Source organism: Ictidomys tridecemlineatus, chromosome 10 (assembly GCF_052094955.1).
Source record: "Ictidomys tridecemlineatus isolate mIctTri1 chromosome 10, mIctTri1.hap1, whole genome shotgun sequence".
Taxonomy (NCBI): Eukaryota; Metazoa; Chordata; class Mammalia; order Rodentia; family Sciuridae; genus Ictidomys; species Ictidomys tridecemlineatus.
In genome coordinates, this window is record NC_135486.1 from 62,839,539 (window position 1) to 62,857,548 (window position 18,010).

Consider the following 18,010-nt stretch of genomic DNA (forward strand, 5'->3'; position numbering starts at 1 on the left):
ACCTGTAATGCATCCAGAAGAAAACATGGGGGAAGAGTCTTGATTTAATGGGCTGAAGGAGAAGGGCATCGGAAGTTGACCATAGGAACCAAAATGACGTCTTGGCAGGTGAGGAATAATGGAACCCTTCATTGGAATTGAACCTTTGTTTTAAATCATGAAAATATGTCAATTTCCATAAATAACTTCTATAAAAATGACTTATGTATGAGTAAACTATAATAGGTTTTGATGACTTATCCTGCGAGACATTTAAAAATTTTATAGTTATTTTACATTGCACATTTGATGGGTATAGTCACTGATGAAACAACAAGAAACAAACAAAAAATATCCTGGTTGTATCCTGGTCGCATTCAATAATAACACTGTCAGGCAGAGTCCTTAGTTCAGGCAGATTCTTTCCTGATGTCTATGTCTCTGACCACTTTCCCACTCGTGATTGACAGTTGCCATCCAGAGGGAGGGCAGGGAACAGAAAGAAGGAATGCTGTCCTATCCAGCATTGCATGCTGGGAAAGTGGGGGGCATGTTAGCACTTCTGCTGTCGAGCCACATGGAGTTGATGTGACCTTAAGTACATTTCTTTCTAATCCTCAGTTTCCTCATATGTAAGATGTGGATTAGAAATATAATAAAATTTACCTCACAGGTAGATATTTACCATTATCTCACAGTATATTCAATATATTTATTTATATGCTTATTGCTTATTCTAATTCAAGTTCCAAGAGGACAAGTAAAATAGTAGCTGGTACATGGTTGGTACTCAGTATTTGATGATTGAATGAATGGATCAAGAGTGTTATTTTCTGAATTAAATTATATAATGTATGTGAAACACAATATCTGCCTCATTCTTTATAAAGAATAAAAAATTATTAATGGCTGTTATTTTTATTGGCTAAAAACAAAAAAGAAATTCATTTGTATGTGAATTATATTAATAATACAAAACTATTTACTATCTGCATGAATGACAACTTAGATACATATGTATAATGTATATAATTAATATATAAATAATATCCCAATGCTGACTAACTTCATGCATCCAGATGACACGTAAAATTTTTGATATTGATATGCAAGGAAGCAGAGAGGATACATTTAAAATAATGTACTTTACTGTCCTGTTTATAATGGCAAAAACAAACAAGTTACAAAACTTTGTTTATTGAATAAAAGGAAGATCATGATACATCAATTCAAGAGATTAACATTAATTCATTAAAATGTTTATTGATATGGAAATATGTCTATAATATATTAATTAGAAATAGAAATCAGTTTGTAAATAGTAGGTACACAGCATGATGTCATTTAGGCAAAATTACATCTTTCTCCCTTATATATATATCCATGCCAAGAAGAGACACAGAGGCCAGGGAATTGGGACTCTGTTCTCTGAAGAGAGGGGAACTCAGTGCTATTTGCAGGATGGGGTCCTGCAAAGGGAGGTGTTTGCAAGGCATCTACTGTCATGTAGGAAGCTGTGCAGTATACCACTAGACCTGGGACAGGAAACAATCTACCTGGTACAAAAGAGAGGTACAAAGGTCGGCCAGCTCAGGAGGAGGGACAGCTCAGGTAATAAATAATAAGACATAGGGGCAGAAAGTTTAGTTACATGAATGTTTCAGAAGTTTCATCTATGGAAGTTTTATTTAGAAAAAGTTAAATTACTATAAGACATATGTTTAAAATTTTTTCTATATGGGTGAAGTTTTTAGGACTTTAAAATTCTGCAGAGCCTTGAACACAAATAAGTGGATCAGTGTGAATAGTTGAAAGATTTGGTATTAAACGTCTTTAAGTCTGGGCTGGGATTGTGGCTCAGTGGTAGAGCGCTCGTGCGGGACCCAGGTTCGATCCTCAGCACCACATAAAAATAAAGGAAGGCATTGTGTTGTGTCCATCTACACCTAGAAAATAAATATATTTTTTAAAAAGTCTGTAAAGGTAATTAAATTTAAGAAAAACAATAGTACTCTGTTTGGAGATACTTAAGTATTTGTGTAAACGCATGTGTAGGTACATATAAAAGTCTTCTAAACACAGATGTACACATACGTGCATGTGCTCGCACATGTATCCTGTTTGTGGTTTTAGTTATCTTTCCAGATTATGTTTGTATAAAGGGAATAGCAGGTTTTGTGGAAAACCTAAGGAGGTCTTTTAACATCAACACAGATTATTGGATAACATGTGCTAATTTACAGCTGGTTCTGATGCCACGTGCATTCTAACCGAGTACATGCCAGAGGCCATTGCCTGCCTCACTACTGCAGCAACCCCTCCTTGACTCCCCACTACCTCTTTTGCTCTCCTCTAATTCACATTCTATAGAAGCCAGAGGCATTTTTTCCCCCTACAGTACTAGAAATTTAATCCAGAGTGCTATACTGCTGAGCTACACCCCACCCCTTTTCATTTTTTATTTTGAGAGAGTCACTAAGTGTCCCAGGCTGCCTTGGAACTTGCAATCTTCCTGCCTCAGCCTCCCAAGCAGCAGAGATTACAGGTGTGTGCCACCATGCTAAGCTCAGAGTCACCCTTACAAAATGAACATCTGATTAGATCATGACTTAAGACCTTGACAACTTCCCATTAGAAAAAAATTCCCAACTCTCTGAAACGATCCATATGATCCATGAACAGGCCCGCACTGTCCTGGACAGCCTCATCTGGCAACACTCTCTCCTCCAGGGCCACATTCTAGCTAGAGGGCTTTCTTTCAGTTTTCTGAACAAGCTGAGCTCTTCCCCAACCTTGGACCTGTTGCCTATGCCTCTCACTCTACCTATAACACTTTTCCTTGATTCTACCTTTCTCATCCTTTATAAATGTACTGAAATTTCACTTCCACAGAGACCTGAAGTAAAGCCAGTCACCCCACTATGCTCTATTCCAGCCCTCTGCACTTCCTGTTATTTGATAATCTCTTCTGGGTCAGAATCTGTTTTTTAACTATTATAACTCCAAAATTTAACCTAGTGTTTGACATGGTGGATGATTTAAGAAATAACTGATCAAGAACTGAAAATAAAGTAGTAGAATAGTTTCCTTTGGGAGGAAATTTTCTCAAATTTTATAGTTCAACTTTTTAACCTGAGAAATATTTTAGATACGAAAATATAGGAAAGTCAAACTACTTTCAATTTATAATTATTAAAACATCACTTTAATACTCACCAGCAATGCTCCTCCGCTTCTGAAACACAACATGATGGGGGGCAGAAGGTAACTGGACTGAATCAGGAAGGCTTTCAGAGTCATGATTCGCGGTGCTCCTTATGAACTCCATGGCCGCCTGGAGGACTCTAAGCTGCAGTGCAATAGCCATACCTAAAAACAGAAGAGACTGGAATGTTATCCAGCTAAGAGTTGACTTTTTAAATTTTTATATATTTCATATGTCCAATATTGTTTAGGTATCCACTATCTAAATAATAATATCCCAAATAATACATAATATCCATATCTAAACAACATTTTATTTGATATTAATTTAAAATTTTTTAAATTAAAATGTTTTTAATTTAAATTTTTTAAAATTTGTGACAGTGATATTTTATTGTACTAAAGGATTTTCTTGAGCACATGCAATTATAGACAGGAGTCAGCTACAAAGAGGTTTTTTAAACTACAGTTGCATTAGGAAGATTTCAGACAGTGTAGTATTTATGCCACTGTCAAGTTTATTTTCAATCATTTCTAATATTCTTTACAATACCATATGTTTTGCAAATTTAATTTTACTATTCATGCATTAAGAAAATATACTGAGAAAGGTCATTATAGATTTTACATAAAAAACAGTAACATTTACAAGTGAATATTCCTCTTTTAAAATATCAGTCCTATTGTTTTTGCACAATTATTTTGCAAAACAATTCTGAAAAGATAATAATTTATATTTAGAGTGATAAACATTTTTAATTTCATAGCATTAAGGTCTCATTTCAATAAAGCAGTACAGCTTGTTCTTTTTAATTTTAATTAGGTATATATGACAGCAAAATGCATTTTGATTCATTGTACACAACTGCAGCACAACTTTTCATTTCTCTCAATGTGGGTTCTCAGTGATAGTATTTTAAAACTACATTTAAACTCAATTTTTAAAGCAAATATCCAAATGGACTCTATAAAATTTTAAAGGAAAAAAGTAATACATGAATTTATATAATTTTACATAATTGTTTCAAAGAACACTTTTTTTTGGTACCTACAACAAATGTTCAACCCACAATTCTCACATTTCCAAGTTTTACCTTCACTTTAATATTTGCCATTAAAGAAAACTATAGGGCATGACTATTCCACATAGAATTTCAATTCTACTTGGCAAGAAAAACCAGTAGCTTATGGCAGCTTCCTATGATGTGCTGCCAGCTACTATGTCAAGGCATCACTACCTTTACCATTCCAAAATGCTGCCTTTTAAAGCCAATCAATATCATCACAAAGTTAGGGTTAAGCCTTTAGAAAAAAAGAGTTACCAAGAGAGAAGAAATTAGGCCCCCCAGAAATGTTTGGCTACCTCTCAGATCCATAAAAATTAAATCTTACTTTGTGTCCTCTTGTTTTTGCTATTTTGAAGATATCCAAGGAGTACAATAAGGTCTTCAATAACTCTAAAATACTGTGAGCCTGAGGAACTACACGCGTGAATCGTCACTGCTATGAAAAGTTGCTGTATATCACAGGCAAGCAATCTGTATTCATTCACAGGAAGACTGAAGATGAGCAAAACACAATGCAGGACATTGTAAGAACCAATAATTTAAGACCACAAGAACTGGTTTCAATTCCCATTCTACCAGCATGCATTTATTCAATGTTTATTCATGTTTACTCTATGGCAGGTAGCACATTGCATACTAGGAACAAAAATGAGAAGATACACTTTGACTTCTGTCAAAAATATAATCTTTAAGAGACAGGTAAAGAGATCATTATCAACAGTAAGTAGTGGTAAGTGCAACAACAGAGGTTAACACAAGATACCATGGGAATGCAGAAGCAGGTTCCTAGTCCGCACTAAGGGGGAAGGGTATGAGAGTATGAGCAAAACCATAAAGAGAGGCTCCCCAAAGAAGGTGAGCTTGAGAAGATCAATTAGCCTTCTGAACCTCACTAGTGTAAACTATAGTTATTTTAAGGATTAAAAAAGATAATAAGTTTGAATGTGTATTATTCACTTCTAAATATATACTGAATATGAATCAGTTACGTCTGTCCCTCAATTTCAGCCTTGATAACCTACTTTGGTATATGCTGTTAGACCTCTTCCCTCCATTCATTTTTTTTTTTTTTTCAAATCAAGCAAAGGTTAGACATGGTAACTGCATATAGAGCAGCACACGGGGACTATCAACAAGCACAATTCATCTTTTTACAGAATAGAAGCAAAAACTACTTCTAGAACAAGCTTCAGGTACCCTTTCCAATTTATCAATTTCATAAATTATACTGAAATCAATACTAAGCATTTTGAGGAAATAATACTTGGTATTTCTTTTTATTTCTCATATATCAAGTATATAGACCCTAAATATAGTAAGTGTCCAATGAAAGTTGAACTGAGTAGAGTAGAAGTTGTCTCTGGCCTAGAGAATCACTAAAGATATACTCTCTTCTCTCTGAAAGAATATAGATAACATTTAATGCTTTAATAGGCAACAAGATTTATTCTTGTTTACTCTAAAGATTTGTATCTTATCATTATGCTAGTAAAAATAGTATGCTGTGTGTGCATCATAAATGGAGACATCAAAGATACAAAATCTGAATAAAAATCTAATCTCAACATATTTTTAAAGCTGCTAATCAATTGCCAATGTACTTTTGACTACTAGAAATTAATTTATGGTAATAGTGATAGAATATGACTATTATAAATTAATTTATTCAGGGATAGTGATAGAGTATGCTAATAGTAAGATAGCATGGTGAGTTCAAAACAGACTTTTGAAGTGAGACAGATTCAGTCCTCAAGTTCTCTCTTGTTGTAAGGCTGTCTGATATTCAATGAGCTACTGTATCTCTCTCATCCTCAATTTCCTATTCCTGATGAAGGTAACAATTTTTATAATCCTATGGTGGAAGCTTAGCAAATCTATTTGGGGGCAGTTAAACTTATTTGTCTTCAGGTTCTAAATATCTAAAAATAGGTCAAATACCCTCTTCATAACTAAACTTTGCTGGAAATTATGCCCTCTCCAAGCTAATTTAATTTCAAAATTTTTGTGGCAAAGAACTTTGAAAGCATTATGAAAAGTTACACTTTAAAGTTAGCTCTTACTAAAGTTTCTTTTTCTAAAGGACTTATCAGATGTAAATTTAAGTAACAATTTAAAACTTACCTTTTTTCTAATCCATTCAAAGCTGCTACTGTGTTACATAACACATAGAGCAGACCATTATCCAACAACAAATCTGCTACCTTTGAACAAGAATTCAAAATTTGGAGAAGAAGTAAAAGACCATTATGCAAGAGTATGTTGTCATACAGAGAGGTCTCTATTAGTCCCAGAATAGGAATCACAGACCATTTCTGAAAAAGTCCCATGTTCTTTACGTCTTCCAGATCAAATCTATAATAAAAAATACAATTAAGAACATGTTAGAAGCAATAGTCACAAAAATAAGAAAAAATGGGCCATTATGTTAGCCTGATTTGATGCTATAAATTTGGGTCATTTTGTTAACCTGATTTGAAGCAATAAGAAAATAAATTTGGGAAATAAGGATCCTTAATCTTTTTAAAGATTATAAACCCTCTCTAATAATAAGATAAAAGCTGTTGTCAGAAGTCCATCCCAAGATAAATATGCAAATATTCAAAAGAAATATGTATACTGTTTTATATCTGTAACTGACTTTAATCCATTCATGTGCCCCTTATATCTAAGGCATTCCTGCTACTAACAAGCATACAGGATTATTATTGTTATTTTACATAGTATTTGAAAGACAATGAGCTAGTAAGAAGAGGTTCAGCACAAAGGAATGAATGAATCTTAAGTTCTTGTTCTAAAACTATTTGCCTTTGTGATGCAGCTAAATTATTTAAGCACCTCACCTGTCAAATATGTGTGATGATATCTGCCCTACTTTCTTCTCAAGAATCGGAGGAGATAATGCAGAATCGCTTTGAAAAAACTAAAAGCTATATGCAAATGAAAAGTGCTATGAAATCTCAATAAATAAGTAAATTCCTCAGGGTCTGAATCTGTCTACTGCAATAAGGAGACAAACATTTCTCTTTTTAATAAACAGAAAAAAAATAATGTTTCTGTGAAAACTTTGGGTGAAAAATATTCTTTTACTTTGCACTTATTTGCTAATTCTTCAGCACTACTCCAGGGCCAAATCTCAGGAATCAAGACATGCAGGAATTTAAAGTGAGGGTCTCCCTCTTCTTCCAGAAGACCTGAGGCTCTGAGGGGAGGGAGGAGGTCCTGCTCTGACCACTCCTATAACCCATGGTTGAGAACACATTAGCCATCTCATTTTTAAGGTAACTTTCTCATGTTAGTACAACAAGCCAAATCTTACTTTATCACTTTCTTTCATTTGATACAGCATTTCTTTGTTTCTAGTTTTTAGTTAGTGAATTAAATACAAAGGAAGAAGTAATATTTGAAAGGATATCATATGCAAAATAATAAATTGATTTACCTGGAAAATGACTACATTTTTTTCTAAAGTTGACAAATGATTTTAAGAGTGCACTTACTAAATCTGACAGTTAAGATTAAAAAAAGAAACAATTATGGTGGAAGAACCCACTTACTCTTCATCAAGACCAATATGTCGACCAAAGAACATTTCAATGAAGCATTCTAACAATTCCTGAGTCCCTCGATGCAGATACAACTGGTTGGCTAACAAGGAAAAGCCACGATTCTTCAGAAATTTATCTTTTTGTTCCTTAGATGCTCTATTAAAATATGCATGTAAGAGCTAAAGAAAAAATTCATGACAATTTAGATCATATGTTAAATTTGATATAATACATACAAGTCAGTATATCACACTTGTATTTATAAGTTATTGTATAAGTTATTCAGAAATATATATAGAAGAACACAGAAAGCTCAATGAAAGACTCCCTCTATAGTAAGAGGAACTTTGTCTCTGACTGTGGAACTCTAGGAGTGACTCTCTCAGAGACTTTTAAACACTGCTGTGATGAAAAACCAGCCATTTCAGCAGAGCGGGGACATCTAGCAGACTGGCAGCCTTGGTGGAATTTAAGTGGAATGAATACATGTGCTTAATTCTGAAGGAAATAAAATCAGTGCACGAGGCTTTCCCTGTGAATCTACATCTATTTGCTTAGAGCTCTATTTCTAGACTACTTGACAGGCTATTTATCCTGAACACAGGCCTGATTCTCCACCCTTCCTTTTTTAAAGACAACGTGTATACAACTTACTTTCCAGAACCACTCCTCTCATGGTTCTGAACTTAGATGGATCTTAGCTCCATCCCATAGACTTCAAGGTGAACTTACTTTGGGCTTTTCTCCCCACCTGAAATTATGAAGGTATCTTTCTCTCTTCCACCCTAGCAAGTCTCTCAAATCTGTTGATCCTTTGACTTCATTACTCTAGGCTGGAAACTCCTGAATTCCCCTGGACTTCCAAGTGAGCCTCTGGGACCAGTGGTCTCTCCCTTGACTACTATGCTAGCCTGCGAAGGGAGCACGTCTACCTCTCCCTATTTTTCAGTCCCTCCCTCACAGTGGTGACAGACTACCATTCCTCAAACATCTATTTTTATTGCCTTATTTTAAAAGCTTCCTAAGTTGACAGTATACTATCCAGTTGTTTCCCCCCACGAATCCTTCCCTGTGTCCGCATCAGAATTATTTGCTCCCCCTCTGCTCGAATTCTTCTTTATCAGTGCTGCCACTGCAGCACGCAGCACGGCCCCTTGCGTTTTATGTGTTTGGGTTTGTGACCCTCTTCTTCATGGGACCACAAACTCTTTGAATGTAGGGGCTCATGTTACTCCCCTCTGTACCCCACAGAGTAACCAGCTCTGCGTGCAGCTCAGTGCTCTGCATGTGAAATGGAAGCACAGTGAATACTAGGTGGAACTGCAAGTGATTATACAATCTCTACATCCAGACAAACTAAAGAGAATGAGAATCTTTAAAAGACCACTCCAGCACTTGGTTGCTTTCTACTCATATTAAATATTTATTCATTTGACAATCTATTTTGGACAACTCTTATATACCAGACACGAGATATGAAGAGTTTATTTTCATGTGAGAGATTAAAACATAAGTCCACAGAATAAGTGAAAGATAAATATAAGACATAAATAGGATGGTTTGATAGAAAAAATAAAGAATAGTGCTAGAAGGAAGTAATTTTGATAAGGTGATCAGGGAAGTTCTTTTGAGAAGATGACATCTGAGCCGACACCTGAGGTAGCATCTAAACTCTGATGTTCTGCCTATGCAGGCGAGATCTCAGTGAACCACACTTACCTTGTGAATTTTTTTGACATAGATTTACTAAATGTTTAGATGTATGAATTTCTTGGTAGATTTAAAAAACATTGGAATGAATAAATATATGGATAACTTAAAACTGGATGATACACACAAAATATAAGTAATAAAAACTACATTAGTTCATTATTCCTAAATATAAAATAAAGCTTCAAGTCTATTTTACATAAATATTCAAGTTTTTAAATTATACATATGTTTATTTTCTGAATTAAAACAGCATTCATGTAGTGTTTGCGCTTACTTTAATAACTCTTTGTTGTATAGCTGGCAAAGGGTGGTTAACGAGGACTAAAAGTGTATCTGCTTGAATGATCTTGTCCATCACATCCTCAAGCATCATATCAGGCAGGATGAGAAGAACACCACTTAAGAGTTCATACAGTCCACAGCATACAGGTTCCAAACAGTCTTCAGTTACACTAAAATAAAGACCAAAAAGTCTAACACAGGGTAAGGGTAACACCACATGATGAGTACCCTAAGAAGTATGCTGAGTGGTAATTTTAACATGTAAAACAAATCTCATAAGGATTAGGAAATGTTTCCAAATTTAACTGTGATTAACACACTTGCCATCACTTTTTATCACTGGTATTTTTAGGAATATAGTACACTAAACACTATTCTATTCTGTGTTTATGATGCTTAGTACTGGAGTGACTGTGCTACTTACTTTAAATTAAATTTAAAATTCAGTTCTCAGTGGCATTGGCCACGTTTCAACAGGCATGTTTCAAGTGGTGTCTGTGGTACTCTCCAGCGCAGAGAAGACATTTACATCATCACAGAAGATCCCACTGGGCAGTACTACTTGAGATGCCAGTGGGAACAAGAATCAATCTGATTGTTCCCATGAACTAAGGGGTTTTTCCCTAATAATTCCAAAAAATAAAATAAGCCACAAGAGATATTTTTCTTTGAGAGCTAGTTAAGCCTTTTGTTGAATGTGGAACTCAATACTACCTAATATTAAAATGAGAAGAAAGGCACTTTTCATTTGTTATCAACATAATGTAATATCAGAAGTGGAATAATGAAGACATTTCTAGAAGTGTAGACATTCTTCAAAGAATATTTAAAGAGGGAGGGATGCACAAAAAACATGTGAGTACCTGTGAGCACTTGCAGCACGGCTGAAGTTTGGCTCGTAACCAAGAGAAAAGGCGAAGTTTTCCCAGTCCTCAGTGTTCCTATCAACGAGACTTGGCCACCGGCCCACAGCTGCAGATCCATTCTGTGAAGGGAAAGCTAGCCCAAGACTTGCAATGGTGCTGTGGCTTCGCTGGAAGGAGGCCAGTCCCTTCAGGTTGTCTGGTCGGCGTGGGCAGGACTCATCCCCAGGGCTTTCATCATCTGACCGGGGTTCTGCTCCTAGGTCTTTGTGATCTACTCTGACCACAGGAGATCCCAGTGTTCCTTTTGGGACAACACTGGCAGAGTTTTGGGCTGTGAAAGCAGCGTCCACTTCACAGACAGTTTTGGCAGACTCGCAGCTACTGATGAGTGCATCCTCTTTGCCTGTTTTCAGCATATTGAACTCCCCCAAAAGGTTCTGTGTCTCTGGCTGGGCAGCAACATACATATCTACAATGTTTCGTAACTTGTCAATACTACAACCCAAACTTCCAGTCAGTTTTAGTGGCTGCACTTGTGGACAGGTAGGAAATGCTGGCAGGCTTCTGGAACGCAGCAATTGGGCAGCCATTGGCTGTAGAATAACAGTGGAGGAACTATCTCCTAGGAAGAGCAACAGAAAAATACTACTTAAAAAGCTGCTAAGAGGGACCACTTTTCTGTGCACTATAAGTCTCAGTCATGGTGAAGGCCCAGCTACCTACTGTTAAAGAATCTATTTAGGTTAATTTTCCCAGCAACTAATGCTTAAAATGCTTAAATGCCAGAATTATTTTTCTTTTAACCACATTTCATTAAAATCTTTCAAGAACATATGCCTTTTCCTATTTCTTTAACAAAATGCAATATTGACCACATGATTTAAAATCATTAGAAACTAATCAGTGGTTCTGCTGAAATGAAATGAATGAAGTGAAACAATTTATTCAGGCCAGCAGTCACATGGATATGGTGAAAAGACCCGATACTTTGCAACTAGAGATAACTGGATTCAAATGTTAGTTCTGTTAGTTCAGTGGCCTCAGTTAGATCACTCAATTGTACCATATGAGCAGTGTTTTTGCAAACACAAATGAGAGTTCAGAATATCTACTTTGTAGGTTGCTTTTAGGATTAAGAAAGACCTATAGCATAGTGTCTGGCATATAATAAGTGCTCAATAAATGTCAATTTTATTGTTATTAAACAGCCATTAAAATAAATAAAGAAAGAAAGAAAGAAAGGTATCATGTCCATCTGCAACTAATGTTTTTTTAAAAAAGAGTAATTTGGAAGACTAAAAAGTACTGTTGACATAAAGACTTGAATACATTTACTACAGAAACACAAGAAGGAAGTGATTCTGAACAAACAGAAAAATTATAGGGCAACATTAAAAGCCCTGGTACAGTCTTCAGCAGTGTGAGGTTGGTCAGACTGAGGCCAGGTTAGGGTTTTTCAGGTCAGGAAAACCAACAGGGGTGGGGCTGTGGCTCAGTGGTTAGGTGCTCGCCTAGGACATGCGAGGCCCTATAAAAATAAATAAATAAAGGTGTTGTGTCCAACTATAACTAAAATAATAAATAAATACTTTTTAAAAAGAAAACCAACAGGCCAAGGGACAAGGAAACTGAAGATGATGTCAAGAAAATTGCTCAAGTTATAGGCTAATGGGATTTTGGCTGGATAGGGAAAGCAGAGGCAAAAAAAAAAACGTTGGGACTGTGGTAAAGAAACCAGAAAAGCTGGGCATGGTGATTCAGCTATTCGGGAGGCTGAAGCAGAGGATCCTAAGTTCAACATTAGTATGGGTAGTATAGTAAGACCCCATCTCAAAATCTGAAAAATTAACCCTAAGAAAATCAGAAAGAGAGAATGTTATGATCAAAGAGTGGATTAGAAAGGTTGGAGGCATCTTCTTTGTCATTTTCCTGTGAATCCCCAGAGGATTCTGTTTCTCTATTGGCTAGGGGCTAAAGCTGCCAAAGAGTCTGCTCAAAAGACCTGGAAAGATGGAGGCGTGAATGCATTTGAAAATGTTGCAGAATGATGCCCATGATTGAAAAATTGATCATAAATGTAGAATAAACAGTGGAACCCTGTCTCAGGTGTGCTTGGAGGCCTTGCTGATGATCATGTCTATGACAGATGGGACAAGAGTGTGAGGCTGGAGTACTGGATGGCCATCCATCTACCAGTGAAGCTGCTCAGGTAGGAAGGAGAGCATAAAACAAAGAAACCAGGGTTTTGAAGAAAATGGGAAAATAAATCAAAGGCTTAATGAAAGATAAATGACTGTGATAACAGAGGACAGACAATGTCAGAGCAAGAAAGTGTGAGCCTCAGCCACTCAATCTGTTCTCCAGGGAACTTGTGTTAGATAGCTCTTATTAGATTATGAATTATAGATACCAGAAAGTAGTAAAAATGGGTTCTTTAAATATATTATGCTTAAGTTTAATATTCCATTTATTTTAGTCTAGAACTAAAATAGGTAGGGGTATACTTTCATTATTGCTATTTTTACCTTCAGGTGGTGAAGCAGTAAAACCAGATGGGCTTATTACCACAAATCCAGGGCTAGCAAGGGATCTCCCTCCACTATTAGAATGCCTCAGGTACATGATTGACTGTACTTTCTCTTGAAAGATCTTGCCATCTATGATTAAAAAATAAAATTGAGACAGCAAAATATTAAAAAGGGTAAAACAAAAACATATCCTTAAAAGCAAATAATTAAATACAAATTTCAAATAGATACTCAAAGAGAAAAATGTGGTATACTTTATCCTAGTGTATACCTGACCTGTGAGGACTCACACTGTGTTACTTATCATTACAGATTTTGTTGTTATTGTTGCTGGCCACATTCACTTTGCTTTTTTCCTTCCAGATCAATCTGCCTTCTGAGGTTCATACTTTAAATTCAAGTGCTTGATTTCTTCAGTGCACCACAAATGCAACAAATCTGAACTGGACCATCTTTCTGCCTAAAGCCAGCCTTCCAATTCTGTGCTCTGATTAGTTCCACAACAGCACCAGTTCATTCCCCATGGGGAGCCTGAAGCCACTTGGGCCATCAGTTTTGCTTCTTCTGTGCCAAGTCAGTCACCAAGCGATTCTGACTTTATTTCTGGTTCCCTCAACTTGTTCCCTCCCTACCAGAGTGCTGTATCATCTCTCATCTGGATTGCTGTCAGGGATTTCTAAATTGCATCCTGATGACATCTTGTCACTTTCAAATCTTCACGGCCATCAGAATTTTCTGCACAGTACTTACCCTCTAATGTGCTGAACTTAATACAAAATTCTATCCAAAAATGTCAATCTTTCTGCTTAAAATCTCCTGTTGTCTTTCTCTTGCCTCCTTTCCAAGCTTATTGTCCACAAGCATCTCCATGATCTGTCCACAGACCTCTTGCCAGGCTTGCTTCTTCCATTTCAGCAGCACCAACTTCTCATAGCTCTTGCTCAAGCCATTTCCTCTGCCTGAAGGCCCTTCCCTTGGACTTCTACCTACCTTTAAGACTCAGAGCAGGTATCACCTCCTCCAGGAAACCTCTGTCCCCTCAGCCCTAAGCAGGCTCTCTGCTACCAGAAAACCAAAATGCTAACTTCCACATCTCTGTGCTTTCCACATGATATGGTATAATTACCTGCTTCCACCTCTCTCCCTCCTCTCTCCCCTCTACTAGGCCGCAGATCTTGGAGGGGAGGGAAACATATTTTACTCAACTTTGCAACTATTCTGCTCTCAGGATTCTGCACAGTACTTACCCTCTAATGTGCTGAACTTAATACAAAGTCATACTACCTAATTTCATTTGGATTTTTAGTGTTGCTCATTTATTCATTTATTAGACTTCTTAAAAAGGCTGTTGTATCGCTGGTTTTCCATTCTAAACTACCGCCTAGGTTTTTCGTAGGTTCACTCCTGCTTGCTTTCTTACAATACTTCTCTGCCCTAGTTCTTTAAAAACTTATCATTCCATCTTCTCTTAGACTGACTCCTCTTTCCCGTTGTCGTTTTAACCTCTAAATAGTGATATTACCAGTGTCCTACCTTGGCTCCCTCTTTCCTTCTCTTTCTACATTGCTCTTCAGTGATCTCATCTATTCTGAGTTGAAACTCACTTTGGCACAGGTAGCTCATTGTAATCTCCCCCATGTTATAACCTTTCTTTCTAGTTTGCCTGCTGCACTATTCTTACAGAGCACCTCAAATGCAACATGCTTTATAAAACCAAAGCCATTATCTTCTACCCTAACACCCCATTCATCCCATCCTAACCTTCTCAGTTCTCCTTTTATCCCTCTTTTCCAGTTCTACTGCTACTATGCGTATATTCTGTTATTTCATTCTCCTACAGATTACTTAATTGAACTTACTGCTCCTAGTTTCCTACTCCTAAATCCTACAATAATTTGCTTACATCACATCTCTGTTCAAAAACAAACAAGTAAATGAGCAAAGCAAAATAAAATTTAAAAACCCCTTTTTCAAAGATCTCTAACTAGAATATAAGTTCAAAATCTCTAGCCTTTCATTAAAGGACTCATTTAACATGACCTTGGGGAAAACAAATAAATAAATGCCTTAATATGGTATTATTTCTCATTTGTCCTTTATAGATCCTATATACATGGTTAGGAAAAATCTCTATTTTTTCTATTTTCCTCTCTTCAAGTTATTCTCTTTGCTTGAAGTGCTAATTCTCCAAACTACCTATCAAATTCTACCTAAATTCTTCAATGCCCACAACAGATAATTGTGTAATCTATTAAATACTCTCTGTATATAATGGTCTAATTAAACTCTTTCTCCTTTGAAGTCTCATTAGCTTTACTTTTGTTTCTAATACACACTACCATCTGAGTGTTTCCTTTCTCCTAGGTACTCAGGCTCCCTGAAGGCAGAGATCAGTCAGGTTCATTCCATAACCCGGTGTCCTGTTTCTACTCCAGTAAGTAATTAGAGCAGTTTCTAGCTCAGATAGGCCATTCAACAAATATTAAACAAATGTGAATCAAGTGGGCCAATGGGACAGAAGATTGAACAAAAATGTCATACCTACCTATATGCAAAGAGAAGTAGAAGTTTGTGGGGTTGTGACAAACATAAGTATTAGTAGGAGGGTGAACTGCTAAAAGGAAATTGAAGATAATCGTCAATAACTCCAAATCTGGAGGAGATCCAAGGACTTCTGCAATAATTTTCACAAATGATCTACAAACCTCTCGGGGCATGGATGTAAGTTGCCCCTCTTTGTGTTCCTGAAAAAATAAAAATCAAATTCTCTTTAGATTTAAAGAGAACAGTTAAAAAATATTTTTCATTTAAATACGATATTCTTTTTAAGAGAATTCGGCTGGTTTACTACTCTAATCAGACTTTATTTACCACTATGTTGAGTTGCTATTTTTCAAGTCAAGTAATCTTGTTATTAAAAGTTCATTAAAGCCGATAGCAATTTATCCCACATATCTTAATAGACTGAGGAAAGTCACATCACAGCACTGTGGGCATGGACTCCAAAGTCCAACGCCTAGGCTTACACTCCGGCTCCTTCATTCCCTGGCAGCGTCATCTCAGGTGTGCTTTTCAATACCTCCACTCTTCCACTTCTCTGTCGATAATATGGGAAAAACGCTAATGCTACTTCACAGAGTTCTTACAAGGAACAAATACACAGACTCTTAAAACAATGCCTCGCACATAGTAAACTCACACATCCAAGTGAGATCAGACATGCCTCAAATCTTAGAGGTTTTTTTGTTGTTGTTGTAACCTTGCATACTCTTTACAATTGAACATCCATAATCTGAAAATCCAAAATGCTCTAAAATATGAAATTTTTGTGTGCACAAAACTATAAATGTCAATACCATCATTACTGTGACTATTTCTATGACTTTGACTTCCTCTTCTATTATACTGCTTCTATGAAATCCATAGGGAAAACGTGTACATAAAGCTAGTTACACTGCATACTGTACATTGATTTACACAGCTCTTTCTCACAATGGCTCTAAAGGGGTTTTCTTTCTTATTTCTAGAATAAGAGGCTAAAAAGGAAGTTATGTGACTAGCTTAAGTGCTACAGAAAATATATAAATAGTGCAACTATAACTTAACTCAGGCTTCTAACCCCCTACTGCATCATCTACTGCTTGGAATAGTGAGACTTGACAGAATGTCAAGTAATTACTAAAGTAGAGACTGATACAACTTTATGTCCTCCAATTCCACTTTCCCAATGGGTAGCAGTAGGCTTCTAGGTCAAGAGTTTGGGAGGTAAACTTCTTCATCTTCCTTCTCCCTATGTCCACATACATGTCTCTACATCTATTCCTCTTTGACTCTTAAGCACTGCTGAATTAGAGTATTTAAAAGGTAGATTTTAATTTTGAGACAATTTAGTCTGACTACTATAAATGTGAGAGAACACTGAGTCTACAAAAACAAACACAAAACCCCTGTGTCAGTGTCTCCCAACTGTAGAGTGGCCAGACTAAAACAGGAAAATTCATCTGACTTCCAGTTCAAAGCTACTTCTGCCACACCATCTGCCTTTCTTCTCAACAGCACCTCTTGCACCTCCCCAACTCTCCTGGTTGCATTATCAGGTGTTCTTTCCTAAGCCATTCCAGCCCATGTTTCTTCAAACTTGCTTGCTCCACTTATTAAAAAATAGTCTGGTATTCTATTTCATTTTTAAAAAAAAAAATCCCTTAAATCAATCTTTTGTAATTCTGTTTTTCTCTTTGCTCTTGCTGCTAGACTTAAATAATAGCTTGCTCTTACTGCCTCCCATGATCCACCTCACATACTGTCTGAAGTCCTTGAAATCTAATTCTTGTCTTTTCCATTGTACTGATATCTTACAAGGCATTAAGAATGTTCAAGGTCATAGCCCATTTCGGCCAACATTTTCTCTGAACTTTCTCCATCACTGGGCTCCTGGTACCACCTTATGTGTATGTTCTTCCCTCTTCTTGCCCATGGCTTTTGTTTTTCTGGGTTTTCTGATTCTTCTCTTCTTCTTCAGCTACCCTTTCTACACCTCTTCCTACAGCTGATTTTTCCAGTTTCATATCTTGAGGATGGATGCTTCCGAAGAAGCACACCTAAGCCTCCTATGATCTCTCACCTCAGCCATCCATCCCAAGGTGCCCATTACCTCAGCCTCCTACCATTTCTCACCTCAGCTGTCATCCCATGGTGCCCCCATCTATTCCCACTGCTTCACAGTCACCACCATTTTTTTTATAATGTCTTTTATTATCCCAGGTTGAAATTTTATGTCACGTGTGACTCCTGAAGCTCCCATTTTATTAGAAGCAAGTCATATTCAT

At 36.6% G+C, this 18,010-nt stretch overlaps 1 protein-coding gene across 5 annotated transcripts in view; it reads right to left on the reverse strand.

The window, feature by feature from the left end:
• Lyst (lysosomal trafficking regulator) overlaps positions 1-18,010 on the reverse strand; it is a 152,773-nt gene that overhangs the window by 64,847 nt on the left and 69,916 nt on the right. For 4 of the 5 annotated variants that reach the window (XR_013426631.1, XM_040278134.2, XM_078023088.1 and 1 more), the window contains 9 exons: positions 15,730-15,928; positions 13,182-13,313; positions 10,654-11,278; positions 9,783-9,960; positions 7,805-7,974; positions 6,372-6,602; positions 4,576-4,742; positions 3,196-3,348; positions 3-143 (listed from right to left, as the gene is read on the reverse strand). Coding sequence is in view for 4 of the 5 variants with exons in the window: in XM_040278134.2 (XP_040134068.2) it covers positions 3-143; positions 3,196-3,348; positions 4,576-4,742; positions 6,372-6,602; positions 7,805-7,974; positions 9,783-9,960; positions 10,654-11,278; positions 13,182-13,313; positions 15,730-15,928 (1,996 nt within the window). In the remaining variant the exon portion in view is untranslated. The remainder of the gene's footprint in view (positions 1-2; positions 144-3,195; positions 3,349-4,575; positions 4,743-6,371; positions 6,603-7,804; positions 7,975-9,782; positions 9,961-10,653; positions 11,279-13,181; positions 13,314-15,729; positions 15,929-18,010) is intronic. The other variant, XM_005320356.5, reaches the window with a different exon arrangement.